Below are 23,351 nucleotides of genomic sequence, written 5' to 3'. Positions count from 1 at the left end.
TTTTCTTTTACTAACATATTTAGAATTTCCAACAGATTATTTTCGACAACTTTTTCTCAGCTCCCGTGGTTTTTGAGATACGGGGGGCTCCCCCCAAAACAAGAAAACAAGAAAACAAAGCGATTACGTCGATTCCTCTGGCATCAGAACCCTCCCTCCAACCAAATCGTATTATCATTTTCTCTCCTCTAAATCCAATATATTTTCTCTATTTCTTCGTTCCTTTTTCTCTCCAAAAATCGTATCATCAATTTCTCAAAAAATGAAAGGTAACAATTGTTTCTATGCATTTTTTCTCTGAAATTTTCTCTTGAGGAAAAAAGAAGAAAGAGGGGGGACTACTTCCAAAGAGACAGGTGTTTTATTTATTGGTGTTGGTCCTTCTCTCTTCTCTTCCAGACTCTACGTAAGCTTCTCTCTTTCTCTTCGCCTCTAACTCTCTCTCTCTTCGTGCCGCCCACATTTTCTTCTTCTCCTTCTGGATGATATGATCATTATCATCTCCCTCTTTTTTTTGCTCTCCAACCTCATAGATCCTCTCTTTTTCTCTACGTTTCTCACTCTTTATTCTCTGTTATCTTTTAAGATTTATGTTGGGAATAGATTAGGATTGTGTTTCTTGCCAAGGGTTTCTTCTTTCTGACTTGCTTTGAACTTTCATAGTCTTATTTTTGCGATGTTTGCTCTTTTTTCAATGATTACGATAATTGAATCCAGCTTGTCAAGAGCTTTCAGAAAAGTATAATCATGACTAGGTTTGGAGCGATTCGCGTCTCGACGCGAAAACTACAGTAGTCAAGATTCGGATTACGGTAGTTTTCGCGGAGAGACCCAACCACCTTCGAACTGGGGCATGATTATACTTTTCTAAAAGCTCTCAACTAGCTGAATACGTTTTTCAAGGTTAAAAAACCTGATAATTTCAAAATTTTCGGCTGTTTTCTAGATTTCGATTCAATTAAGCTTTCAGAGAAATATAAACGCGCCTAGCTTAAACGAACGTAGGGTCTCACCATGAAAGTACTGTATGTCCCTTTAACCAGGGTTACTGTAGGTTTTCAGAGTTAGGAAAACCAGAGTTTTCTGTCCTCATTCTTTTGCTGTTTTTTTTATTGAATGTGGTTATTCACATGACATTCTCATTCATATTTTTTCCAGACTTCCTTTAATTAGGTCTCATTTCTTCTTTCTTCCACCCCCACTTCGTCATCATTTTATTATTATTTATTTCTCTCAAGACACCCTTCCTGTCCTTTTTCTCTTTTATCTCGAACATTTCTTTTAATTCTCATTCAAAATTTAATTTCTTTTGCAGAGTTCTTCTTTCTCTCAAAACCACGTCATCAGAAGACGAAGAAGAAGACGTCGTTCGCTTTTTCAGTCTTCTTTTTTTCAATTTCTGTGGCTGGTGTGAAGAAGAAAAGTGATAATAGAAAGTGGAGAGACGAAAAAGAAAAAAGAAGAAGAATACGAAGAAGAAGAAGGAAACGGGAGACGAACGGATAGTACTATCAGATGGTCGTTATTGGAGCTGATCAAGGTGAGTCTCTCTCGTTTTTATTTAAAAAGGAAAATTGGAGAAAAATCGGATTCTTATTATAAAAATAGAGCGCAGACGACCAGGCACTCTTATTTCTCTGCACCCTCTGACTCTCTCAAAAGTCTCAACTTTAAACGCTTATAACTCTCTAAACCACCAAGCAATCAAAACGCTTTAAACTAATAAAATGTGTAGAATTTTATGTAGATCATTTTTGTAGTTGATAACTTTTTTATAGCACCTTTGTATTTTGAGATAACTTGACAAATGTCACAACTACTCTCCTCCTCTCGTACCGAACAAACAAACTACGATAATACAAGTTTATGATCTCGATTTGATCTCGTTTGACCACTCAGAAATATTCAAATTCAAATTTATTCAAATCCCTCCACCCTCTGGAATCAGTCCGCTCGAACTTCCAAATATACTTTTTTATTGCAAATTCATTCGTTTTCTCTCTTATTTTTTTCATTTATATTCTAGATGTCCTTGAATACTTTGTGCTCTTTTTCTCGTGCTCTTCAGCATCTTTTCTCCCCAAATTAGGTTCGTCTTTTTCTTTTTTCTCTCCAAAAAGAAGAAAAAAGAAGACGTCGGACGTCTTCAGAAGAAGAAGAGAAGCCTCTTCTCCTAATCTGGTCCCTTCTTTTTCTTTCTCAGAGAGAGAGAGAGAGAGAGCCCCTAATCGTTTTTTTTTCGGCAGCCGCGGGGCACCGTGAAATGATGTGAAATATTCTTATATGGGTCCCCTCCCCATCTGGTTGACTGAAGAAAGAAGTTTTTGGAAGGTAAACGGGGAGAAAGAGGAGAGGAAAAACAATTTCGGATTGACTTTATTCGGGAAGAAGGAAATAAAAAGAAAAAGAAAAAGAAGGGGAAGCTCATCTTGGGAAAAAGGGGACCGCGGGAAGAAGAAGAAGAAGGAGCAGAAGACGCCCCCAGAGTTTTCAAGAAGACGTCGATTCTAATCGTTTTCCTATGGTACAAGTTCCATACCTTTTTGTTTTTGAGATGAGTCAACTCTTCAGTTTCTGAAGACGTATTTTGCAGAATCTCGAAACTGGGAGTTTTGAAATAATCAGAAAATTTTCAAAAATGTTGATGCCTAAATTTCTAGGTTCGCCAATTCAGAAAAAAACCACACTTTGAAAAAAATTTCCGGTTCCAGGAAAAAACATCCGGATTCGAGATATGTAATTTTCATTTTGGGAAGTTGGGATGGGATGCTAAAAACTCTCTCTTTTTGAATCTGAATCTGGACATCTTTGCAACATTTTGAAAACTCGCGTTGCTGAGAATCTAAGAAAGCTGATGCTCCATCTCATTTTTCGGTGCTTCTCAGAACTTTTTCCAGATACCAATATTAGCTCGGCACAGTTCTTACAACTTCGCTCCACCGAATGCCCTTGAGAAATGTCTCTTTTTCTCCGAGTCTCTCAATTTCGCACACAATTTTCTTCTGTTACGGTAGAGCGCGGTTGTAAGAAGCGTGCCGTGATAATATACCATTTTATCAACCACAAAAATAAATCGTTGCACCTGAATACCCTCTCCCTCCACCACTTCTCCGGACTACTTTCAATGCGACAGTGCCGCAGGAAGAGGGCGGAGCTTCACTCTGAAACTATAATATTTTGAGTTCATTCCATCATTTCTTTCTCTTTTTCTTCCTCTTCTTTTTCCTTCTTTTTTATATTTTTCTCACACAGGATGTATCCATTTCCAACTGGTCCTTCCCTCCTCTCTTTCCCCCCTCCCAAAGACTAAGAATAAGAGTTTTTTTATATTCTTCCACCACTCTCTTTTTTTTTCAAACCAAATGTCTCCTGAGAATCGACATCTGAAACTGCTCATCATAACCACCCCAGATTCCTTGATTTCTTTCATTTCTTCAACTCGATTTAATGTCTTAAAACACATTCCATATGCTTCTTCAACATCTTACGCACGTACTTGATTGCAAATGCGTCACGAAATATTATTTTTCGGACAAGAGGGACTTTCAGAACTGATAAGAGAGACGGCGATAAATAAAATGTTCAAAAAAAGAAACGGAGCGAGAAACTCCCTTTGCAACTCTATTTGCGGTGCGGTTTAGACGGTTCTCTTTGGGTTTTTTTGAAAATAGGGAAAAGGACGTCTAGCGTTCTTTTTCTGTTTGATCTTCAAAGAAAATATTGCTTTTTGATTTTTGGAAGTTGTCTTCGTAGACTAATTCGTTCTTCTCAGCGCTCCCTTTTTTTTCTCCGTGATGGCAAGTACAATTGAGATGAGATCATGATGAGATCGTGTCAAGATTCGTTGATTGTCAGATTATTACTCCCCCGTAACCCCCGTTCCAAATAATACACATTTATGATCCTAATTTCACCTGACATCCTAAATGCCGATTTTACTACTTTTTTGCTCTAACATGATAATTGAATGTAGATTTACGAGCGGAGGGTTACGATAGCTCAGATTGGAATATGGGCGGTGCTTCTGAAGTGCGTCGACAATTAGTTGAGTCTAGAAGCCTAGTCGAAGCGGTTCCGAGCTTCTGAACGCGGCGCTGCTTAGCACCAAGACAGTCTAAGCAGCTCCAAAAAAGATGACGTGGTTTCTTCTTCTTCTTCTTCTCCACCCACTCCCACCTATTCTACCTCTCATTTTCGATTACCTCTTCTCCTTCTTCTTGTTCCGCCCGCAATTTCCAATATATCCTCTTCTCCTCTCAATACGGCCGTCCCGAAATTCAACCTTATCTATTTCTACTCCTACGTCTTCTTTTCCTTTTTTCCATTCGAAAAAAGGTTGAACCTCTTCTTCTTCTCCTCCTCTTCATCTACTTTTTCTCCCCTACCCCGACGTCATCTACGGTCGCTTCTGAATCCTTCTGAAGACGACGACGACGTCTTCTTTTTTTTCGACGAAGAAAGAAGAAACTCCTTCTTTTCTCTTTCCACACCGAAAAAATGCGATTTTGTGCATATTCAAAAGAGCACAGAGAGGGAGAAAAAAGCACACACATTTTCCTCTCTCTCCGAGTTTTTTTCACACGAAGAGTTATCTTCTTCTCTCCTTTTTTGCTGCTGCTTCTTCTACTTTTTTTTCATTTTTGGAGAAATTTTTGATTCCCAAAAAAACTTTTTTCTTTAAAAGAACGAAAATTTTAAGCCAGATTGGGTCTCACTCGTGGTTTTTCGTGGGTCTTGACACGACTGCAGTTTTTTAAAGGTTACTGTAGTTAAACTTTAGGTTACTGTAGCTTTCTTACGGCTTCGTCGCTTAAAACCACAGAAAACTCACTAAAAATTGTCTGAAACTGAAAAATCAGATTTTTTGTGAAAACTGCTTCGAGAAACCATAAAATTTACATACATACAGTGTCAGTTCCAAACTACAGCAATCCAAAAACCGCTTTTTTACGTGGCAGGACCTCTGTCTACAGTAGCCCCTTCTATTCTACCGTACCGCTCTCATCTTATCTCCTACTACCGTATTCCTTCCTTCTTCTCTACCGTAATCCTCTTCATGGTAAATTCTAGATATTCTCTCAAAAATGGAAGAAAAAACCGTAACAGTTTGTGGTGAAATGGTGCGTTCACTGGATGCGAACGGCAAAGAAATAGTGATTCGACGAGAAGTTTCGATGACAGAAACGAGAGAATCTAGTCTAAAAGTGGACATTCCGTCAGAAGACGTCAACGAAGATTCAGAATCTTCTACTGTCAAAAAGATTCAAGAACCATCAGTGACGTCTGTAGAAAGTATTGAAATACCTGTGGTCAAGAAGGACTGTAAGTCATGATTTGTGGTCTTTCTTATCGAATTTAGGAAGGGAAACTGCGTCATTACGATGCTCCATTGTTCTATTGGACTGTTTGTGAAACTGAAAAATGCTTTAAAATTATCTAAGCAGCGCTCCACTATATTCTATTCACCTTACCTAAATATTTACAAAAGAGTCTCCAATTTCACAAATTTCGACATAAATAACTGAATCATCAATTATTTTTTCTTTTTCTTTTCAAACCGAACCGGTCTTGAAGAATAGAAATCTGTTGATCAACTCATCATTATTTCCCAATAAAACTACACTCTTCGAATAGAAAGTTCAGTTGGATTTTGATTGATCTCTCTGCCGCCCTCTTCTCTCTTTTTCTCTCATTTTTCTCACCATAAAAAGTGTATAAAATGTTGCCAAAAACCCTCCCCATCCACCACCGCAACTAATCCCTTCCTCTCCATCTTCGCCTAGTTTTAGTCTTTTTCCAACAGATTATTGACAGAAAAACCAAGAGAAAAATGTGTTTTATTTTTGATGATCTCTATCTTTTTTCTATTTTTGTCTTTCTTAAAGGCGCCTCAATCAGACCAAGTCATCGCCCTGATCTGCAGCCTGACCTCCCTGCTAGAGGAGTTAGAAAGAGAGGGGTCAAAGTTTTTGTTTCCAAAAAAGACAAAGATTTGTATCTTTTTACATTCCTTTTTGTGTTCTTCTCTCGGCGTCTCTCTTTCTCTAATCGCCGCCCATTTTTTCTATCTGTTTTTGTGCGATAAGCGGGTTGGTGGCGACAAAAAAGTAGCAATATGAACTAAATAGAATTGACCATTTTTCTGACCTCAAACGGTCCGAATTGACGTCATTTCGAGAGGAGGGGAGGAGTAGAACTGTTTGTCCAACACCAAATTTCCATTCAAAAAGTGAAATGTTTGCCTTTTTCTCGCCCCGTAACGAAATTGTGTCGTTCCCCTCCTCCCTCCATTTCAATTCAAAGATATTATCAAAGAAATGACACTAATACTTTACTAAGTGGTTTCTTGGTTTATTTTCGGGCGGAAATTGAGAAATTTTGATTTTAACTGACTTTTTGAGTTTTTCAGCAAAAATTTCATGAAAAATTATATTTGCCGTTACTGTATTTTTAAGGCGCATGTCAAAATGTTTTATTTTCGTGTCGAGACCCATCAGATTTTCTAAAATATTGGACCGGCCGTTTCAATATTCCATGCTTTTAGAATAAATTTTGTCTCAATCTTCACACAGAAAATTTTGAAAACCACGAAAATGTAAAGTTTTCACTGAATCAAATCCCGTTTTTCTCCAATTTTTCCAAAATTCCCTTGTTTCTCCAATAGCTTTTCACTAATCACAATAATTTTCAGCACTGGACTCACCGTCGGGAAGTACATCTCGTGCGGGGTCGTCGGTGTCGGCCACCGCGAGTCCAATGCATCGAAATACAACATCACAACATGGAGGACTCTTCGTCTCGGCTCCCGGAAAAATTATCCTTTTCGGAGAGCATGCTGTCGTTTATGGGAGGGTTAGTTTGTGAAGAAAAAAGAAAAATTCAAAAGTTTATTCGAGAAATTTCATATTTTATCATTTTTTAATTACAGACTGCAATCGCCGGCTCGATCGACCTACGTACATATGTTTCGTTATATACATCAGCCGACGGACGTATTTATTTGAGTCTTCCTGACTTGGGTGTTGAGAAGACATGGATGTTAAAAGATTTACTGAAAGCGGCGGATCGTCTTGCCGCTGAATATCCAATTGAGGAGGATCAACCGCCATCATTGGAAATTTTGGTACCAATTGCCAGAAAACTATCGGGTTCATGTGAGGATCAATGCGGTGTTCAGCATTTGGCAATTCTTGCTTTCTGGTATCTGTTACTCGGAGTTGCTCATCGTAAGAGGTTAGTTTAAAACTCTTTTAGTAAAAAACTTTGTTCATTTATTCAAAAATGAGCGGAGATTGTAATCCACAAAACTATATAGATGCTTAATGTATGGTGTATAGAATCCTAAGTTTTTGGCAGCAGCTTTAGTCATTTTTGTCCGTTTCAGGCAACGAGAGACACAGAGAAACCTTATCTCCTTGTTTCTTGTTATTGCAGAAAAGTTAGAAGTTTTAGACACCCATTTTTGTATGTCTTTTTTCAAATAGAATGCGAAAACTAACCGATTTTGCAAGATTCTCTCTCTCTCTCATCTATAAAAACAGCGTGACATTGTTGTGAATCCTCCAGAATCCGCCCGTCTGTTTCTAAGCCCCGCCCCCTTTTTATACCTTCTAGTGACGTGTGTGCTCATTCGTTTTACAGTGGACTCAATCGTCTGGTGCGTGGATTACCGGCTCCGCCTCTTCCTGAAGGACTTCACCGAACAAATCTATCGGTTATGACGAATTCTCATCATTTCGGTGGTGATGCGGATAGATCTGAAGCTGAAATTGCATTGAGTCTACCGGTTCCACCGTTGACTCCTCTACCGTCTCCAGGAGCTCAATCGAGTGCTCCACCAGCATTTCCAGTAGTGTCACCTGCTCCAACACCAACTCCAACGTCTACACCGACACCGTTGTTGCCTGGAAACTTGCGAGCCGATAGTCCGGCTGTTCAACAGTGTGTTTTTGATTTTTTCAAACAAAAAAGTTGATTTTAAACCTAATTATTTGATGATTGATGTTGTGAAAATTTAATAGCTATTCGAACAATTTTCGTCTCTTTTTGCATGATTTTCTTTCTTTTTCACTATAATTTCTCTTCAAGTCTCTATTCTCTTTTTCTCTTCATTTCCTCTTTCCATTTTCAGAGATTTGCTCGCCGTTAAAGCGACAGTCAGATTCAAGTTGCCATCATGTGTCGGTCTTGGATCATCTGGAGCATATTGTGTCTGCATTGCCACGTCACTGCTTCAGACGGCAGGACTCATTCCACCACCGACGATTGTGGTGAGTGAAATTTCAGAAAATTGTTGTAAGAAAACCGAACTAAATTAGGAACTTAAAAAAGAGAAGTATTAGCACGGCACGCTTCTTACAACCGCGCCCCACCACAAATGAGAGAGTATCGGCAAGAGACGCAGAGGTTTTTCACGCGCCGACACATATTTTTGCCGTTTTGGACCTATTTCCGACACTTTTCATGTCAATTTACAGAAAATTCATGAAAAGTAGCGAAAATAGGTAAAAAACTGTGAAAATCTGTGTCGGCGCGAGAGAAAACTCTGCGTCTCTTGCCGATACTCTCTCATTTGCGGTAGAGCGCAGTTGTAAGAAGCGTGCCGTGCTAATAGGCGGAGCTGAGGAATCCTCAACTCATTATCACGAACTCCTCCCGGACTACTTGTAAGAATCTTTGATTTTCAAAGTTTGGCAAAAGACAATTGGAAGCTTTTAACAAATAAATCGACAAAAATCAATTTAATCCATTTTTCAGGCGGACGAGCAAGGAAATCTAACATGGGAGGAGGAACATTTAGACATGATTCGCAAGTGGGCGACCGCCGCCGAATCTCTCATTCACGGACGTGCATCGGGTTTGGACGCGGCTGTCTGCACTTTTGGTACGTTTTTTGTGATTCTAATCGAATGACTTATTAGCAGAGCAATTTCGTTACAACTGCGCCCCACCGCAAACGAGAGAGTATCCGCGAGAGACGCAGATATTTTTCTGGCGCGAAACAGGCTTTCACCATTTTTGATCTATTTTCACAATTTTTAATTGAAAATTTGCCAATTTCCGAGAGAAAATTATGCAAAAATAGATCAAAAATGGTGAAAATCTGTTTCGCGCCAGAAAAAAACCTGCGTCTCTCGCCGATACTCTCTCGTTTGCGGTGGGGCGCAGTTGTAAGAAGACATGGGCCGCTAATATTTGAATTTTTTCTCTCAAATTTGTTCTTTATACTGAAAATTGTGTGGCGGCGGCGGGTGCCCGAGGGTGTGTGTATCTCTCTTTTTTTTTAAACAATTTCTGCCAATTCTCGCTTATTTTTTCTTGCTAAACTCCGTTCCATTTGGAAACTCGTTTGGCTTTGATCTACCCGGATGAGCTCATGAAAATTCGCTGATTCTTGTAAAATTCTAACGTAAAATAGATATTAGAAAAAGCATGATACCTCTTACTCTCTCTCTAATAAGTGAACTGAAAGGGATCTCGATTTAATGAAGGACTAGATTTTCACATGTTGAAAAACCTAGGCCATCATTTAATCCTTATTCATTTCTATCAATAACATCACTTTGTTGACTAGCTAGAACTCTTTCTCTCTGAACCCTCTCTAACCCTCAGATTAATCTCTATCTCTCCCCCCAATCGGTACCAATTTTTGTGTGCAGTGTCCGTGTAGACCCAATTATCATCGAAACCCCCCGGGCGCCGCGCCCCACGTCTTCTGATCAACTTTCACGTCATCTGGAATCTCCTCTCTTCACTCATCCACGTCATCCATCAGAAGACTGACACATTTACAGGCAGCCACTATCGTGATTACGGATATCAGAGTTTTACGCATCTCGGTCATGTAGGATGCTTTGGTAATTCCTCTTCTCTTCTTCTTTTTGAGTTGTCTTCTCTGTCTGTCTGTCTGTCAGTCCTGATGTCCTCTTCTACTGTCTCACGTCTTTCTTTGATATCTATCTGTATGCCGCCTGTATCTCTCGCTTACTGTATTTTCCTGCTTGAGCTGTAATGGTGGTGGTCGTCGTGACGGTTTCCGAGTTCTCTAACCTGCGGATTTCCTAGGTCACAAAAAATAAAATTTTCAATTTCCAAATCGATTTCACGAATTAAAATTTTCGATCCCCGCCGCCCGTTTTCTTCCATTTCTAACACAATTTTCATCATTTTTTGGTTTTTTTCTTTCCATCATCTCACATTTTCTTCCCTTCTAAATCAATCTAAATCAATCTGGAACGAGTTTTCTTCTCTTTTTTCAATCTAAATTATCAAAAAAATTTACTATACGGCATGAGTTTTGTGTGAGAGTGTGTGCATTATATCTGTCATAAAATTGACTGAAATTGTCAGAAATGCAATTATTTTTTACAGGAGGAGTCGCCAGTTTCAAGCCGGGACACCCAATTGAGCACTTGAAGAAGTGAGTTTTTGAAGGGGACGGAGCTGTTTGTTTGGCAAACTAATAATTTCCATAATTTCAGTCTTCCGGATCTTCGTGTTATTTTGGTGAATTCGAAAGTGGAAAGGAATACGGCACGAATGGTTCAGACGGTGAAGGAGAGGTTAAAGAAGTTTCCAGAAGTTGTGGATGCAATGTTCGGATCGATTGATGCGATCTCTCTAGATGCTGCTAAGATTCTGCATCGTCCACTGTTAGAAGAGAACGGAGGAGGAGATTCTGCATCGACGGTACAGGTGAGACAATGGACATCCGGTCATACTTACAATGATATTTTTAGGAAAATGGACTCGGACCGTTCGGAGGAAATATGGTTGAACAAGATCATCACTCGCTTCAGGTTCGTTTTTTTTAATTTACTTTTTCTAATTTTTAATTAAAATCCGACAATGTTTCATCAATTCATCTAATATTCAGAGTTATTTCATTTTGAAACCAGAACGTTTTTTAGTATCGCTTTTGTCAGTTTTCATTATTATTTTTTGTTTCAACTCCCTTTTTTTTATTTTTTTGAATTCCCAAAATCGAGTCGTCGAAATAACTCTAGAATTCTAGAATCTCCCTTTTTTTTGCGATTCGCGACGTATCCCCCTCGGACATCCGGACATACAGAACGACAGATTTTTAGCCAACACGCACTGGATCGGTTCGCTCGTCGTCTCTCTCATCGTATGTCGGCGGTGGAAAACGGAATTCGTCGGCGTCGGTGATTTCGGCGACGTCGGAGAAAGGAGAAAATGTGGATACGTTCAGCAAGCTTAATGTGAGTGATGACGATGGTTTGTGCATGCTTTCTTTTTGAAGATTCCCCCTTTATTTACTTCTTCGTGTGCCTATCGCTTTCATTTTTCTAACTTTTTCGTTTTTCTGATTCACAAATAGGGATATAAACATCCTTCATTTTGGACAGACTTACAGACGTATTAGCAGGCCACCCCTTCTTACAACTGCGCCCCGCCGCAAACGAGGGAGTATCGGCGAGAGACGCAGAGTTTTTTCTGGTGCGAAACAGATTTTCAACATTTTTGATCTATTTTTCATAATTTCCTCTCGGAAATTTTCAAGAAACTTATAAAAACTTTGAAAATAGATTTAAAAAATTGTGAAAATCAGTTTCCCACCAGAAAAAAAAAACTCTGCGTCTCTCGTTTGCGGCGGAGCGCAGTTGAAAGAAAAATGCTCGGCTAATACATGTTGACGGATAAATTAACATATAGCAGACATATGGAGTTACAGTTCACAATAATGTACAGACAGACATTTCTCAAATCACCTCACAAAATCCCTCAACTATCCCTTCCTTTTTTCCTTTTTCCACCCACTCCTCCCACTATTCCAACCAAAAACGAGCGGTCCCTGACATACCAAATCGCCCGTTTTCGGTCGCATGAACCCATTATCAAAATCACCCCTCACCAATTCTCTTTTGCAGGATCTATGCCGGATAAACAATCAATTGTTGATTGCATTGGGTGTCGGTCATCCGAAGGTTGATCTCATTTGCACCACATTGGCTCGATACGGAATACACCCGAAAATGACGGGAGCCGGTGGCGGTGGATCGGTTTTCGCTTTCTTGAAACCTAGTGAGTTTGCGGTTTTCAGAATTTTTGGAAACTCTGAAACTTTTTATAATGCAACCAACATTTCGTTTCCAGATACCCCACAAACTCTGCTTGATATGATAGACGGTGAGCTGAGAAGTCTTGGATTCGAAGTATGGCAACCACCACTCGGAGGTCCAGGAGTCGTCGAACATCAGACGCGTCCCGAACTCTTCCAGACGCCCGTTTCATCGACACAATGCTCGACACCAGCGTCGAAACATAAATAGAGTGTCATCTGGAGATTTTGCCACGTCATCTATGTGATATTTTCTTTCTTTTTTGTCTTTTCAGAACTTTTTTTCCCACTTCATTCAGCTAGATTTTTTTTTTCTTATTTTTATTCTTATTCCTTTTTTTGGGTAGCCGAGAAATGAACAAGTCGTCGTCGTCGTCGTCCTCTCTCTCTTTTTTTTGTTTTCATAAATTGTTTTGTAGCTCATTCTATATATCAATATAATCCGCCCCCTCATTCAACTGTGTGTTGTAGGAATTATTATATATTTTATGGTTTTTTTTGAATATTTTATTGGAAAAACATCAAAAACAATACTCCCCGGCGCCATTCCCATTCTCTTTTTTCAATTTGTTTATTCTTAAAATCGCTCATTTTTCAATCTGGAAATACTATATTTTCTAGTTTCTCAATTAGTTTATGTGTTTTTATCACTAACTCGAACCCTAAATCGATGGAAACTTCGCCCCGCCCATTTCTTACCAAGTGGGCGTGGCCTCTTTTCCTGATTTCAGAGTTCCCACCGACCCCCAGTTATCCTTTCTCAACTTTCAATAATTCAGTGTGTTCGTTTGTCTTCTAGCCCCGCCCCTTTTCGTTTATATAGATTATTCTTATTATTTCACATGTTTTGTCTACTTCAAAAAATTCTTTCATTTCCAGATGTTTGGAAACTCAAGCTCCGCTCCCTCATCCATTTTTCAATACAATTCTCTTAAAAATATATAAATTTCTAAAAAAAAATGTGTAAAACACTGGTCAATATTAAATTTTATATAGAGATAAGTATTATAGATTTTTATGATAGAGAGAAAATGGGCGACCGTTTAAGGCATAGTTTCAGAGATATGGATGTTGATAGAGATGAAAAAACTAAAAGACATAAAAATGAAAAGAGAGCACCGTTTTTGTATAATTCGTGGGGGAAGTAGATAATTTTTGTAAAGAAAAAGAAATTCGCTGGTGTTTATTGCACGTATTCGTGATGGGATTGCAATAATCGCATGTTTTTAGCCGTGTAGTTGTGGTTGGGGGAAAGTTTTTTCGTATTTTTTGTAGTTATCACAGAGAAATTGGCGTTTTTAAAAGACGGATTACTTAAAACTAAATGGGAAAAGACATGGAATAATCGGTGAATGAAAGAAAGGAAATGAACCGTATTAGGGAAATGGGAATTATTTGCGAGGGAAAGGGAAGACATTGAAGAGACCCGAATTGACAGAAATATGGAATTACAGGGGGAAAAAGAACAGATTACATAGCCATTTGGATACTACTCGAAGTGACTGTTGTTCCTGAACTTCGACTCGTTGATCCCGTTCGAACGAAATGATTTTCGAGACGATGCCGTTCTTGGCTGTGTCTATCACGGATTTGCTCCTTTTTCAGTCGTCTCATCTCGGCCATTTGTTCACGTTCCTCGATTATTTTCTGCTCGAGAAGGGCTCGCCGAGTTCCGATTCGTTCTTCGAGAGTTGTGCGTTCCTGGAAAAATTGATTTTTGTTGAAAAAGAAAAAGAAGATATTTTCAGGAAATTCTAAAAATGTTCCCAGCGGTGTCATTTACCTTTTTAATCTGCTCCTCCAACATTCCCTTCTGTTTCTTCTGATACGCAATCAATTCTTCCAACTCCTTCTCCAATTTCTCACTCAAAACTCTTTGCTCATCCTCTTGCCATGACTCTAATTTCACCGTTTTATCCTGAACCATTTTCTTGATTTGACTCTCGTACTGTGATGCCAAAAGTGCGACTTTTTGCATTTGATCTTGTTTCAGACGAGACGTCAATTCTTTCTGCTCATCTTTCGGAACGACTTGAATCATTTGTGTCAGATACAGCTTGAATTGACGAGTTTGAGTCTTCACGACCTGACGATATTGTTTTCGGATTTGAGCTTCTTGGATCTGAAAATAGTTCTGTGTGTGTCTGTTTGTCCGGATGGCTTCATCATACCTTCAACTCTCTCGGTTGCTGCCTCGATTGCATTGTATGCTTTTTCCTCAATTCCTCTTGTTGCCTCGTCGTATACTCATTCTGACTCGCTGATTCTGCTTCATGCTGTGTCTCCAGATGTCTCTTTTTCATCATATGAAGTTCATTCAAATGCTGAATTTCGAGATCTCTCGTCATTTCATGTTGCTTCGAAAGGAGACTATGACGAGTATCCATTTGTCGTTCTTGAACATTTACGTCCTAGAAATAAAATCAGTATTATAAACGCGTCACAGGCGCTCCAGATTCTCAAAAGCTGCTCAGAACTACAATACCTCATCATCCAATCGTTCCTCCAGTCCGTGTAAATTATTGAGTTGTTGCCTTCTATATCTGACAATTTCCTCTTCTAATTCCACTCGGAGTTTCTCCTCGAACTCGTTTTCCCGTGCGTCTTTCACCCGATTTAGACCGATTTTCACGGCTTTCAACTCGTTTTCGAATGCGTTTCGGGACATGTTTCGACTTCGGAGACGCTGGAAAAAAGAGAGAATTAGGATAGTCATTCAGATACTTATTTTCCTTACCGATTTCTCCGCCTCTTTGTTGTATTTGTACTCCTTCAACTGCTGTGCTCCATACAATTTCATCTGTTGTTGATTCTGACTCTGTTTCGTTTTCTTCAACTTCTTTTCTCCATCCTCAATATCTTTCTTCCTTTTATCCAATTCATTGTTCTGTGAACATCGAACTCTCATTTTCTCTTTCGAGTAAGTCGTTGTCAACTGTTCCAGTTCTCTATCCATTTTCACCCGTAACTGTTCTCTTTCCTGTACACATCTCTCCTCAAATGACTGTAACTCCTTGTGATGCGCCTGTCGAAGATGTTTGTATTTACTCATTTGCTCATACATATTATTCTCTTTCGTATACTCTTCTTGTTCTTGATTTATTATTCTCTGAGAACGGAGAGTCGCGAATTTATGATTCTGTAACGTGGCAATTCTCTCTTTCACTTCTCGATTCGGCATATGAAGATCTTTGACTGGTGCCACTCTAATAGAGGTATCCAATAGATCATCATCACTACGAGCAGTTTCCATTGGAGGATGTGATGTTGGAATCGGATCAGACGGTGAGGAAGGAGTTGGATTCACTGCGATTGCTGTAATTGATGCAGCTGCTGATCCATGACTTGGCATCGTGCCAAGTCCTGATGTGGATGTTGATGAGAGCATTTGAGATGGAATGGGCGGTCGACGACGAGCAGAACTCGTAGTCGAACTTCCATTTCCGTAACCGGATGAACCTGGAAAAACTATAGGGGTTTCTAAAATTACAATTAAATTTTTGCCAGCAGATTTCAGTTTGAATAAACTCAAAAATAGAATGATTGATATAATCAGTACCATGCACATTATCCATAGCTCCTGCAAGATTCGTTGAAACGAGTAATCCCGCTCCTCCGCTACTTTGCATTGATCGGAATGAGGTGAGCGATGCGCTTCGAGATGATGCAGAATCACCTGCTGAAAACGAGAAGAAATGAGAAAAAAGAACAAATGGATAGGAAAGTGGAGTTGCTCAGCAACAGCATTTTGATCTGCGACTGCTAACATACCTCTTCCGATGGAATGTGCTTCGTTCCCATGAAAATCGAGATCATCACCAGCTCCTCCGTTCGTCTCACCGCCTTCTTTCCCTTCCGTTTCATCCAAATACATCAATTTTCTCATTTTCTTATACTGGAAATTATCCAATTCCAACACCATATTCTTCGTTCTCTGAATCAATTCTTGAATTGTATCCTGTGGACGAGGTCGTTGAATGAAAGGATGTCTGAAACACTCCTCAGCTGACATTCGTTCTTCTGCTGGTTTTCGCAGACATTTGTCTATGAATTGAACGAATTCAGCAGACCATTCCGGTTGTTCTGCTGTATCGATTGGAGCCAGGGTGGGCGGATCGTTTTGAGCTATATGATATAGGGCTGACATTGCATTCATACTGAATAGAGGTGGACGACGTTCAGCTGGAATTATAAAACTGAATATATTTTTTTTGTATTTCCTGAACTAACCTAATTCTATACACGTAATTCCCAATGACCAAATATCTGCTCTATCCGTATAATGACCCTCATCCATCGCCAGAATAACTTCGGGAGCCATGAAAAATGGAGTTCCGATGAACGTTTGAGCCGGATCGATGAGAGAAGCAGATCCGAAATCAGCTTAAAATAATGATGTTTTTAGAATTTCTATAGCTTATTCCTTACCAAGCTTAACAATCGCATGATCCGAAAGAAGAATATTTCCAGCTTTTATATCTCGATGTATCCGTTTCAACGAGTGTAAATATCGGAGAGCATCCAGTGTTTGACAGCAAATCGCGGCGATTTCGACCTCACGCATTCCCTTTCGTAAAACGTCAACGATGTCGGCGGCTGAGCCAATACAGTATTCCATCACGAGCTGAAAATAGTTGTTCGTTCGTTCATATGTTCTCTTAACTCACCCAACACGTTGTCTCTTTCAGAAAACAAGCTTTGTAATCAACAATATGCCGATGTACAACTGTATTCAGAAATGACACCTCTTTGAGAATATCATTCCATTTTTCAGTCGCCTGCTTTCCACTGAAATTCATCTTTTTGATCGCCACTGTCTGCTCAGTTTCCTTATCGTAGGCCTGGAAATTAGAGGAATTTTATGGGATTTTAAAGATGCGGAGCTGCATCGAAAGTGTTTTGAATTAGGGAATTTGTTCCTTCAAAAATTATTTCAGCGTTCTATTTATAGTGTAAAAAATAAAACAATCAATTTTGGTTATAGCTGGAATTTTTGTGTATATTAGTTCGAAACGCGGCTTTTCCGAATAAAAAATCTATCGAATATAGAAAATTCACATTTTATTTTCAAAAATTCTATAGAACTCACGAAGTAAACAGCACCAAACGATCCATGTCCGATTTCTCTCAAATCCTGATATCTGATTTCTGGATCTTTATTACTGAATAACGCAGCAATCACTGGATCCTTGATAACACCGGGTTTTTGTAAGACAGCCGGCGCCATTTCTCTCTTGTTTTTCACGGCGGGGAACAGTGATTATTAATAAATATAAAGGTTATTAATTATACGGCTGTCTTCTAGCTCTCGTTTGCTGGATGAGTAATGATGATGATCGAATATGAGGCGTCGCCGTTTCTGTCGATTTTTGGAGAGAGTACATCAGCCAGATTCCTCGGATTTTTCTGGAGGGAAAAACGAGAAATTCGGCGCGGTTATGATGAGACTCTGGAAATAAATATATGAAAGTTGAGGGAATAAATCGAAAAAGATTTCGGACGAGAATTCCAAACAGAAGGAAAGAACGTCTTAAAAATTGCAAAAGTGTGGTGTTGCCCGAGAGATTTCTGGAGAAGAAAATAAGGAATTCCAGACGAAAATATTGTTTTGAAAACACATAATATACTCTTCAAAACAGCGAAAAATAACAGAAAATCACTTTTTTCTCCTCTCGATCTGTTTCTTTCAACTATTTTTTCCGCATGTGGCGGATTATCGGCAACACTTTTCGATGAGAATGGAATGGGAATGACTGCTGGGAATTGGGTGGGAGGAGGGGAATTATGGGAATTTTAAAAAGAGAATCTGGCATTAATTGTGTCGAGAAAGAAAGGAAAAAACAATGACGCATCATATTAGGACTGAAAAATCTGAAGAATATTTTGAACGCCTGCTGAAAATTTGAAAAAAACTGCAAAAATCAGAGAAAAAGTGTGATTCTCATGAAAAAAAAGGAGTTTCATTCATTCATTTTCATTCATTCTCTCTTTCACAAAAGTGTCGTCGCCCCGGCCGGGTGGCGGCGGCGAGAGGCTTCTTCAATGCAAACAACCGAAAGGGCGCGGAGCCAAGACACCGAGAAAGTATCTAATAAGATAGAGACGCAGGAAGAGGAAGAAGACGATAAAAAACAAAGTGCATATTTCTCCGGATAGAGGGTATAGTCCACTTTATTTGGCTCTTAATTTAGATGAGATTGGTTGGGAGAGAAAAAGTTTTACTGCTTTTGTAGAGAACAAATCTACAATGTACTTTAGCTGAGCAACCACGGGACGGACAGCTGGAAAATGCACTTTTCCGCTTGCATCAGTGAAAATTGGTTTGAAACTGAATAGGATTATTGAGACAGTTGGAAGAATAAGAGTGCATTCTATTACCTATCTTTTAGCTGGAAAGAAAATACGTTTCTGGTAGAACTATCTTGAGTGTGATGTTCAAAATGCTAATAGGTTTTGAATCAACTTCAAAGATTCCAAGCTGTTTTTGCCAGAATTCCGAATATTGAGTTAAAATTCTAACATACTTTAATAGCATTCGAAGAGAAAAACTGAAAAAAGTCGACTGAAAATGGTTGAAATGACATCAAATATTTATTTGTTGATTCTGCTAAAAAAGGACGGGAACTTTATCATTTCAATGATTCATTTATTTGCTTTTTATTGCATTCAACTTACTCTGGAAGCATTACTTTTTTGATTTTCTCTCCGGTTTTTTTTTCAGAAAAGTATGAAAAATTCCAGTTTGAAGAGAGCGCGACAAAATATTTATGATGGTTTTTTCCGTCTTTTTCTAATAAAACATTAATAAAGAAAGGAATTTGTGAAACTAAGAGAGAGAATTTGATAAGAATTCAATTGAAAATCGATTTACAGTGGAAGAAGGAAACTTTTTATTTTTCATTTTTCTAACTGATTGAGAAGACGAATCGGAGGAAACGTCATCAAACATGTCAGTTTCTCTTATCAGGACCGCCCGGGGCATCTTTGTGTGCTCTTTTTGATGCATTTTTTCAAAATAGAGAAACGGAAGAGAGTGAAAGTTGTGAAGTTAAGAAAAGAAACCGGAAAACACGAGACAGAAATAATGACAGATGTTCAAGTTTCAGGACAACCTCAAAAACTGTGGTTAGACTTGATTTCAATTATCTTTGGCTAGATTTTTCGGATTTCTTGTCAATTCCTACGTCTAAAAGCTGAAAAATTAACTAAAACCGGCAAAATCTCATTGAAAAACAGAAATAATCGTCTAAAGTTGATATTGTTGGATGAAGTGAAACAGCATCGAGACTGCGAGAGAGTACGCGAAACAAGGAGGAGGTAGAGAAACTGTCGTCGAATCTGGTACATTGTGTGTAAACACCATCACGGCGGAATGCATACTTTTGGTGATTAGAAATTTTCAGTTCGGCGATGAGGAATCGCTCGAGTTTCAGAGATGAATGTGGTTTTTATTGTCTTTATTCGCTTTTCTGTGTTTCCGTGAAATTCTGTCAAACTTCAGGAGAAGTTTTAGATAGTAAATGGTCCGAAAACCATATGGATTTCTAGAAGTAAACTAGTAACAACATAGATATGTGAAATTGCTCTTTTTTAATTCTATTTATTGGTCAAATTTCATAAGATGTCAGATTTTGAAATATTGTTTTTCCTTTTTAAAATTTTTGCTGCCCATTTATCTCGTAGCATAGTTCCGTCCACGTTCTCTTATTGCCCTCCTACCGTCTCACAGTCTTCTTGCCTCCCTGAACCACGCGGTTTCCATTGCTAATTTTATTTTCCTTTTTCTTCTTTTAATACAACATCAATACTTTCTCATTCTAATTTATTTAAAGAACTTGAGAAATCGCCATGGTCCACGGACATAGCCACGACGGAGCTCCGTGTTCGGGACACCATGGAGAGGAAAGTGGATCCCGTGTTCCAAATCCTCAGGACATGCATGCGGTAAGAATTCATTTCTGGCATCATTAATACCCTGAATTCAGCTCGTCGAACAGCTCCGTGCGGCTGGGGTTGATGTCTCAAGCTTGCCAAACATTCCAACGGCACCACGCGATCTCGAAGAGGCACGTACGAAGAGCTTCCAATTCTGGAGCACTCAACCAGTGCCACATATGGGTAAGACAGTGAAAAACACATGATATTTTCTCACCTGTCATCATCATTCATGTATAAATATTGATAATCCAAGAAAGACAAGTAATTTCTCAACTAACCAATTTTTCAGACGAGAGAGTGCCAGCCGATGTGAATTGTGCCATCGAGGAAAACATTCCCCTCGACAAGGTTCGTGCCGAACCATTCTCGCTTCCAGCCGGTTTCCGTTGGTCGAATGTCGATCTCAACGATGCGGATCAACTCAACGAACTCTACAATCTCCTTACCAAAAACTACGTAGAGGATGACGATTCGATGTTCCGCTTCGACTACTCGGCCGACTTCTTGAAATGGGCTCTCCAAGTCCCGGGACATCGTCAAGAATGGCATTGTGGAGTTCGTGCTGATAGCAACAATCGCCTGTTGGCATTCATTGGAGCTGTACCACAGACAGTGCGCGTCTATGATAAGACAGTGAAAATGGTAGAGATCAACTTCCTGTGCGTTCACAAAAATCTTCGTTCTCGTCGTGTCGCTCCGGTTCTCATTCGTGAAATCACTCGTCGTGTCAATGTTACTGGTAAGAATGAATATGAACGCAAGTCAGTTTAACTCAATTTTCAATTTACAGGTGTTTTCCAAGCGGCTTTCACCGCCGGAATCGTAATTCCGAAGCCAGTTTCCATCTGTCGTTACTACCATCGATCACTCAATCCACGGAAGCTCATCGATGTCCGCTTCTCTCATCTCTCCGCAAAGATGACTATGGCTCGCACCATCAAACTCTACAAACTTCCGGAGGAGACGGCGACTCGCAGTCTTCGTGAAATGACACGTGCCGACGTCCCACAAGTATTCAAACTGTTGACTAACAGTTTGAAACAATACTCGTTAGCACCGGTCTATACCGATGAAGAGGAATTGGCTCATGCTCTTGTTCCAAGAAAGACTGTTGTCTATTCATACGTTGCTGAGGTAAGCAAATGTGATTTCAAAATAAAAAAAGCATAATTATTTTCACCCTATCGAAAAAAAATCATTAAAAAAGTATTTTTAGAATCACAACGGAAAGATCACTGACCTAATCTCATTCTACTCTCTCCCATCGACCGTAATGGGAAATGCGAATCACAAAACCATCTTCGCCGCCTATCTCTACTACTATGTTGCTGGGTCAGTTTCAGTCAAGCAACTCATCAATGACGCCTTGATTCTTGCCCATCGTGAGAAGTTTGATGTCTTCAATGCTCTCGATTTAATGCATAACGATAAAATCTTCGCGGACCTCAAGTTCGGAAAAGGAGACGGAAATCTTCAGTACTATTTGTACAACTGGAAGTGCGCTGACATGAAGCCATCTCAAATCGGACTCGTTCTTCAATAATAATTTTTCTCAGAATTTGATGTTTCTTTGTTCTTTTTCTTGTTCCTTGGTTCTTCTTCTTCTTTTGATTGCACCCTCCTCCCAATTAAGATAAGTTTTAGTAGAAAATTCGATTTGTCCTTAAATTCTTGAATTCTTCGACAGATCGAATTTCCTCACCTTTTTATATTTGTTTCCCCCGAATCCACGTTGCCTCAGTTTCTTTAAAACCACGTTTTGATATCTCCCAGACTCTCGGTCCTCCCCGCCTCGCTGATTCTAATTTTTCTCTCAATCAAAACTATTTATTTCTAATAATTATGTTTGAAAACCAGTTAGATTGTTTTAATGTATTTTTTGATCCACAATCTTCAAGCTCAATTTTGATTATTTTTCAGATTATTTAAAAAAGCTTCGTGCAATGAGCCAAAAATCGGGGAACCGGCTGAGAACATGTAAGGAATATTTTGCAAACAACGAGAAGCGAAAATCAATTATCGAGTCGATAAACTGCTGGTTTTTTGAGTTTGTTGATTGTGTATAATCAGAAAACACCAGCCGGAGAAGATATTTCGAGTAGACGAAACGAAAAAAAGGGGAGGAAAGGATGAGACGTGAAGTAGCATCGAGTTTACAATTGGTACAATTGAAGTTTACATCTGGTTTTGAGATTGAACTTTCTGTTTTGGTTTAAGGGTGAACTGCTCTTTTTGAAAAAAAAATTATTTATTAGAGACATTTAATTAAAACAAATACAGTAATAATTACAACAGAGAATTAATATTTGGAGTATCGTCCCTTCTTTGCCTTTGGCTCCTCCCAGAATCCGAGTTGCTTTGCTTTGAGTGCTTCTTGCTTCCTCTTGAGACGAGCTTCTTCGAATGCATTCATCACTTTCGATACTTGAATGGCTCCTTCCTTTTTCTTCTCTTCAATAATTTTCTTCTTTTCAATAAACTTCTGAAGGAATTTCTCGTCATTCAACTTCTGATCGATCGATGGTCTTCTCACTTCTGGGACACATGGCTTCTGATAGGCCACTGACACTGCTTCTTTCTTCTTCGGAACGAACTTGGTTGGAAGTGTTCTCTTCGATGAGATGACGATTTCAGGCAGTGGCATTGGTCTCTTCGATGCAGATGAAGTAGATGGTTTAGAAGACTTGACAGCACAAGAAACTGGCACATTCGGCTTATTCACAGATGATGTGGGTGGAATGGAAATGTCCTTCGAAGTCTTCACGACGACAGAAGGCTTATCGACGGTTACGGTAGGCAATGCAGAAGTGGATGGTTTGTTGGCAGAAGACGTTGCGACGACTGGCTTAAATGAAGATGACGTGGCAAATGTTGTTCCAGTTCTCTCATCTTGTTCCTTCATCTCCAATGCCTCAATCTTCTTGATAATTCTTCTGGCCATGAAATCGCAGGATCCGTTAAGATAGTATCTGCAGAACCTTTTGATTTCGTACGTTCTGTACATTTCCAGTGTATAATCGTTCTTGATCAATTCTTCGAGAGAATCTCTTGACTCCCAATTCGACAGAAGATTGAACCCGTGGAGGGCGATTTGTTCGATGGGCTCAGATGGGACGAACATTGTCGATTGTTGATGGGAACTGTGAGATGATTCTGGAAAAATAACAGAGATAATGGTAGTGAAGTTGGAAGAGAGTACGGGAAGAAACGGGGGAATTCAGAACAGGAAATCAAGAAACTCTGAGATGGTCAGAGAGGAGAAATGAATGATAAATGACAGTATGAGACTACAGGAGTAACATGGACTAAGAACGCAGTACGTCCGCAACTA

General features: G+C 39.3%; 4 protein-coding genes across 4 annotated transcripts; 2 read left to right on the top strand and 2 right to left on the bottom strand.

Moving 5' to 3' along the window:
* Positions 1-1,515: 1,515 nt before the first annotated feature.
* On the top strand, positions 1,516-12,293 carry GCK72_010800 (uncharacterized protein; the record flags this gene model as incomplete). The annotated part of the gene is made up of 14 exons (XM_053728043.1): positions 1,516-1,540; positions 5,071-5,322; positions 6,692-6,852; positions 6,929-7,233; positions 7,642-7,941; positions 8,132-8,270; positions 8,758-8,884; positions 9,795-9,857; positions 10,372-10,420; positions 10,482-10,695; positions 10,740-10,799; positions 11,088-11,222; positions 11,892-12,045; positions 12,118-12,293. The coding sequence occupies 14 exons, from the start codon at positions 1,516-1,518 to the stop codon at positions 12,291-12,293; spliced, it is 2,160 nt and encodes a 719-aa protein (XP_053587620.1).
* A 1,259-nt stretch (positions 12,294-13,552) lies between these two features.
* Positions 13,553-17,309, bottom strand: GCK72_010799 (uncharacterized protein; the record flags this gene model as incomplete). Its single annotated transcript, XM_053728042.1, has 11 exons — positions 13,553-13,783; positions 13,866-14,204; positions 14,254-14,493; positions 14,568-14,768; positions 14,820-15,541; positions 15,642-15,761; positions 15,854-16,264; positions 16,313-16,465; positions 16,511-16,706; positions 16,750-16,923; positions 17,172-17,309. The coding sequence occupies 11 exons, from the start codon at positions 17,307-17,309 to the stop codon at positions 13,553-13,555; spliced, it is 2,925 nt and encodes a 974-aa protein (XP_053587619.1).
* A 2,621-nt stretch (positions 17,310-19,930) lies between these two features.
* On the top strand, positions 19,931-21,563 carry GCK72_010798 (uncharacterized protein; the record flags this gene model as incomplete). The annotated part of the gene is made up of 5 exons (XM_053728041.1): positions 19,931-20,026; positions 20,080-20,200; positions 20,310-20,759; positions 20,811-21,154; positions 21,237-21,563. The coding sequence occupies 5 exons, from the start codon at positions 19,931-19,933 to the stop codon at positions 21,561-21,563; spliced, it is 1,338 nt and encodes a 445-aa protein (XP_053587618.1).
* Positions 21,564-22,319: 756 nt separating this feature from the next.
* On the bottom strand, positions 22,320-23,141 carry GCK72_010797 (uncharacterized protein; the record flags this gene model as incomplete). The annotated part of the gene is made up of 1 exon (XM_003111553.2): positions 22,320-23,141. The coding sequence occupies one exon, from the start codon at positions 23,139-23,141 to the stop codon at positions 22,320-22,322; it is 822 nt and encodes a 273-aa protein (XP_003111601.2).
* Between the last annotated feature and the right edge of the window lie 210 nt (positions 23,142-23,351).

This window comes from Caenorhabditis remanei, chromosome III, assembly GCF_010183535.1.
Source record: "Caenorhabditis remanei strain PX506 chromosome III, whole genome shotgun sequence".
NCBI lineage: Eukaryota > Metazoa > Nematoda > Chromadorea > Rhabditida > Rhabditidae > Caenorhabditis > Caenorhabditis remanei.
Note: the sequence above shows the minus strand (reverse complement) of the source record. Positions and strands in the feature narration are given on the sequence as shown.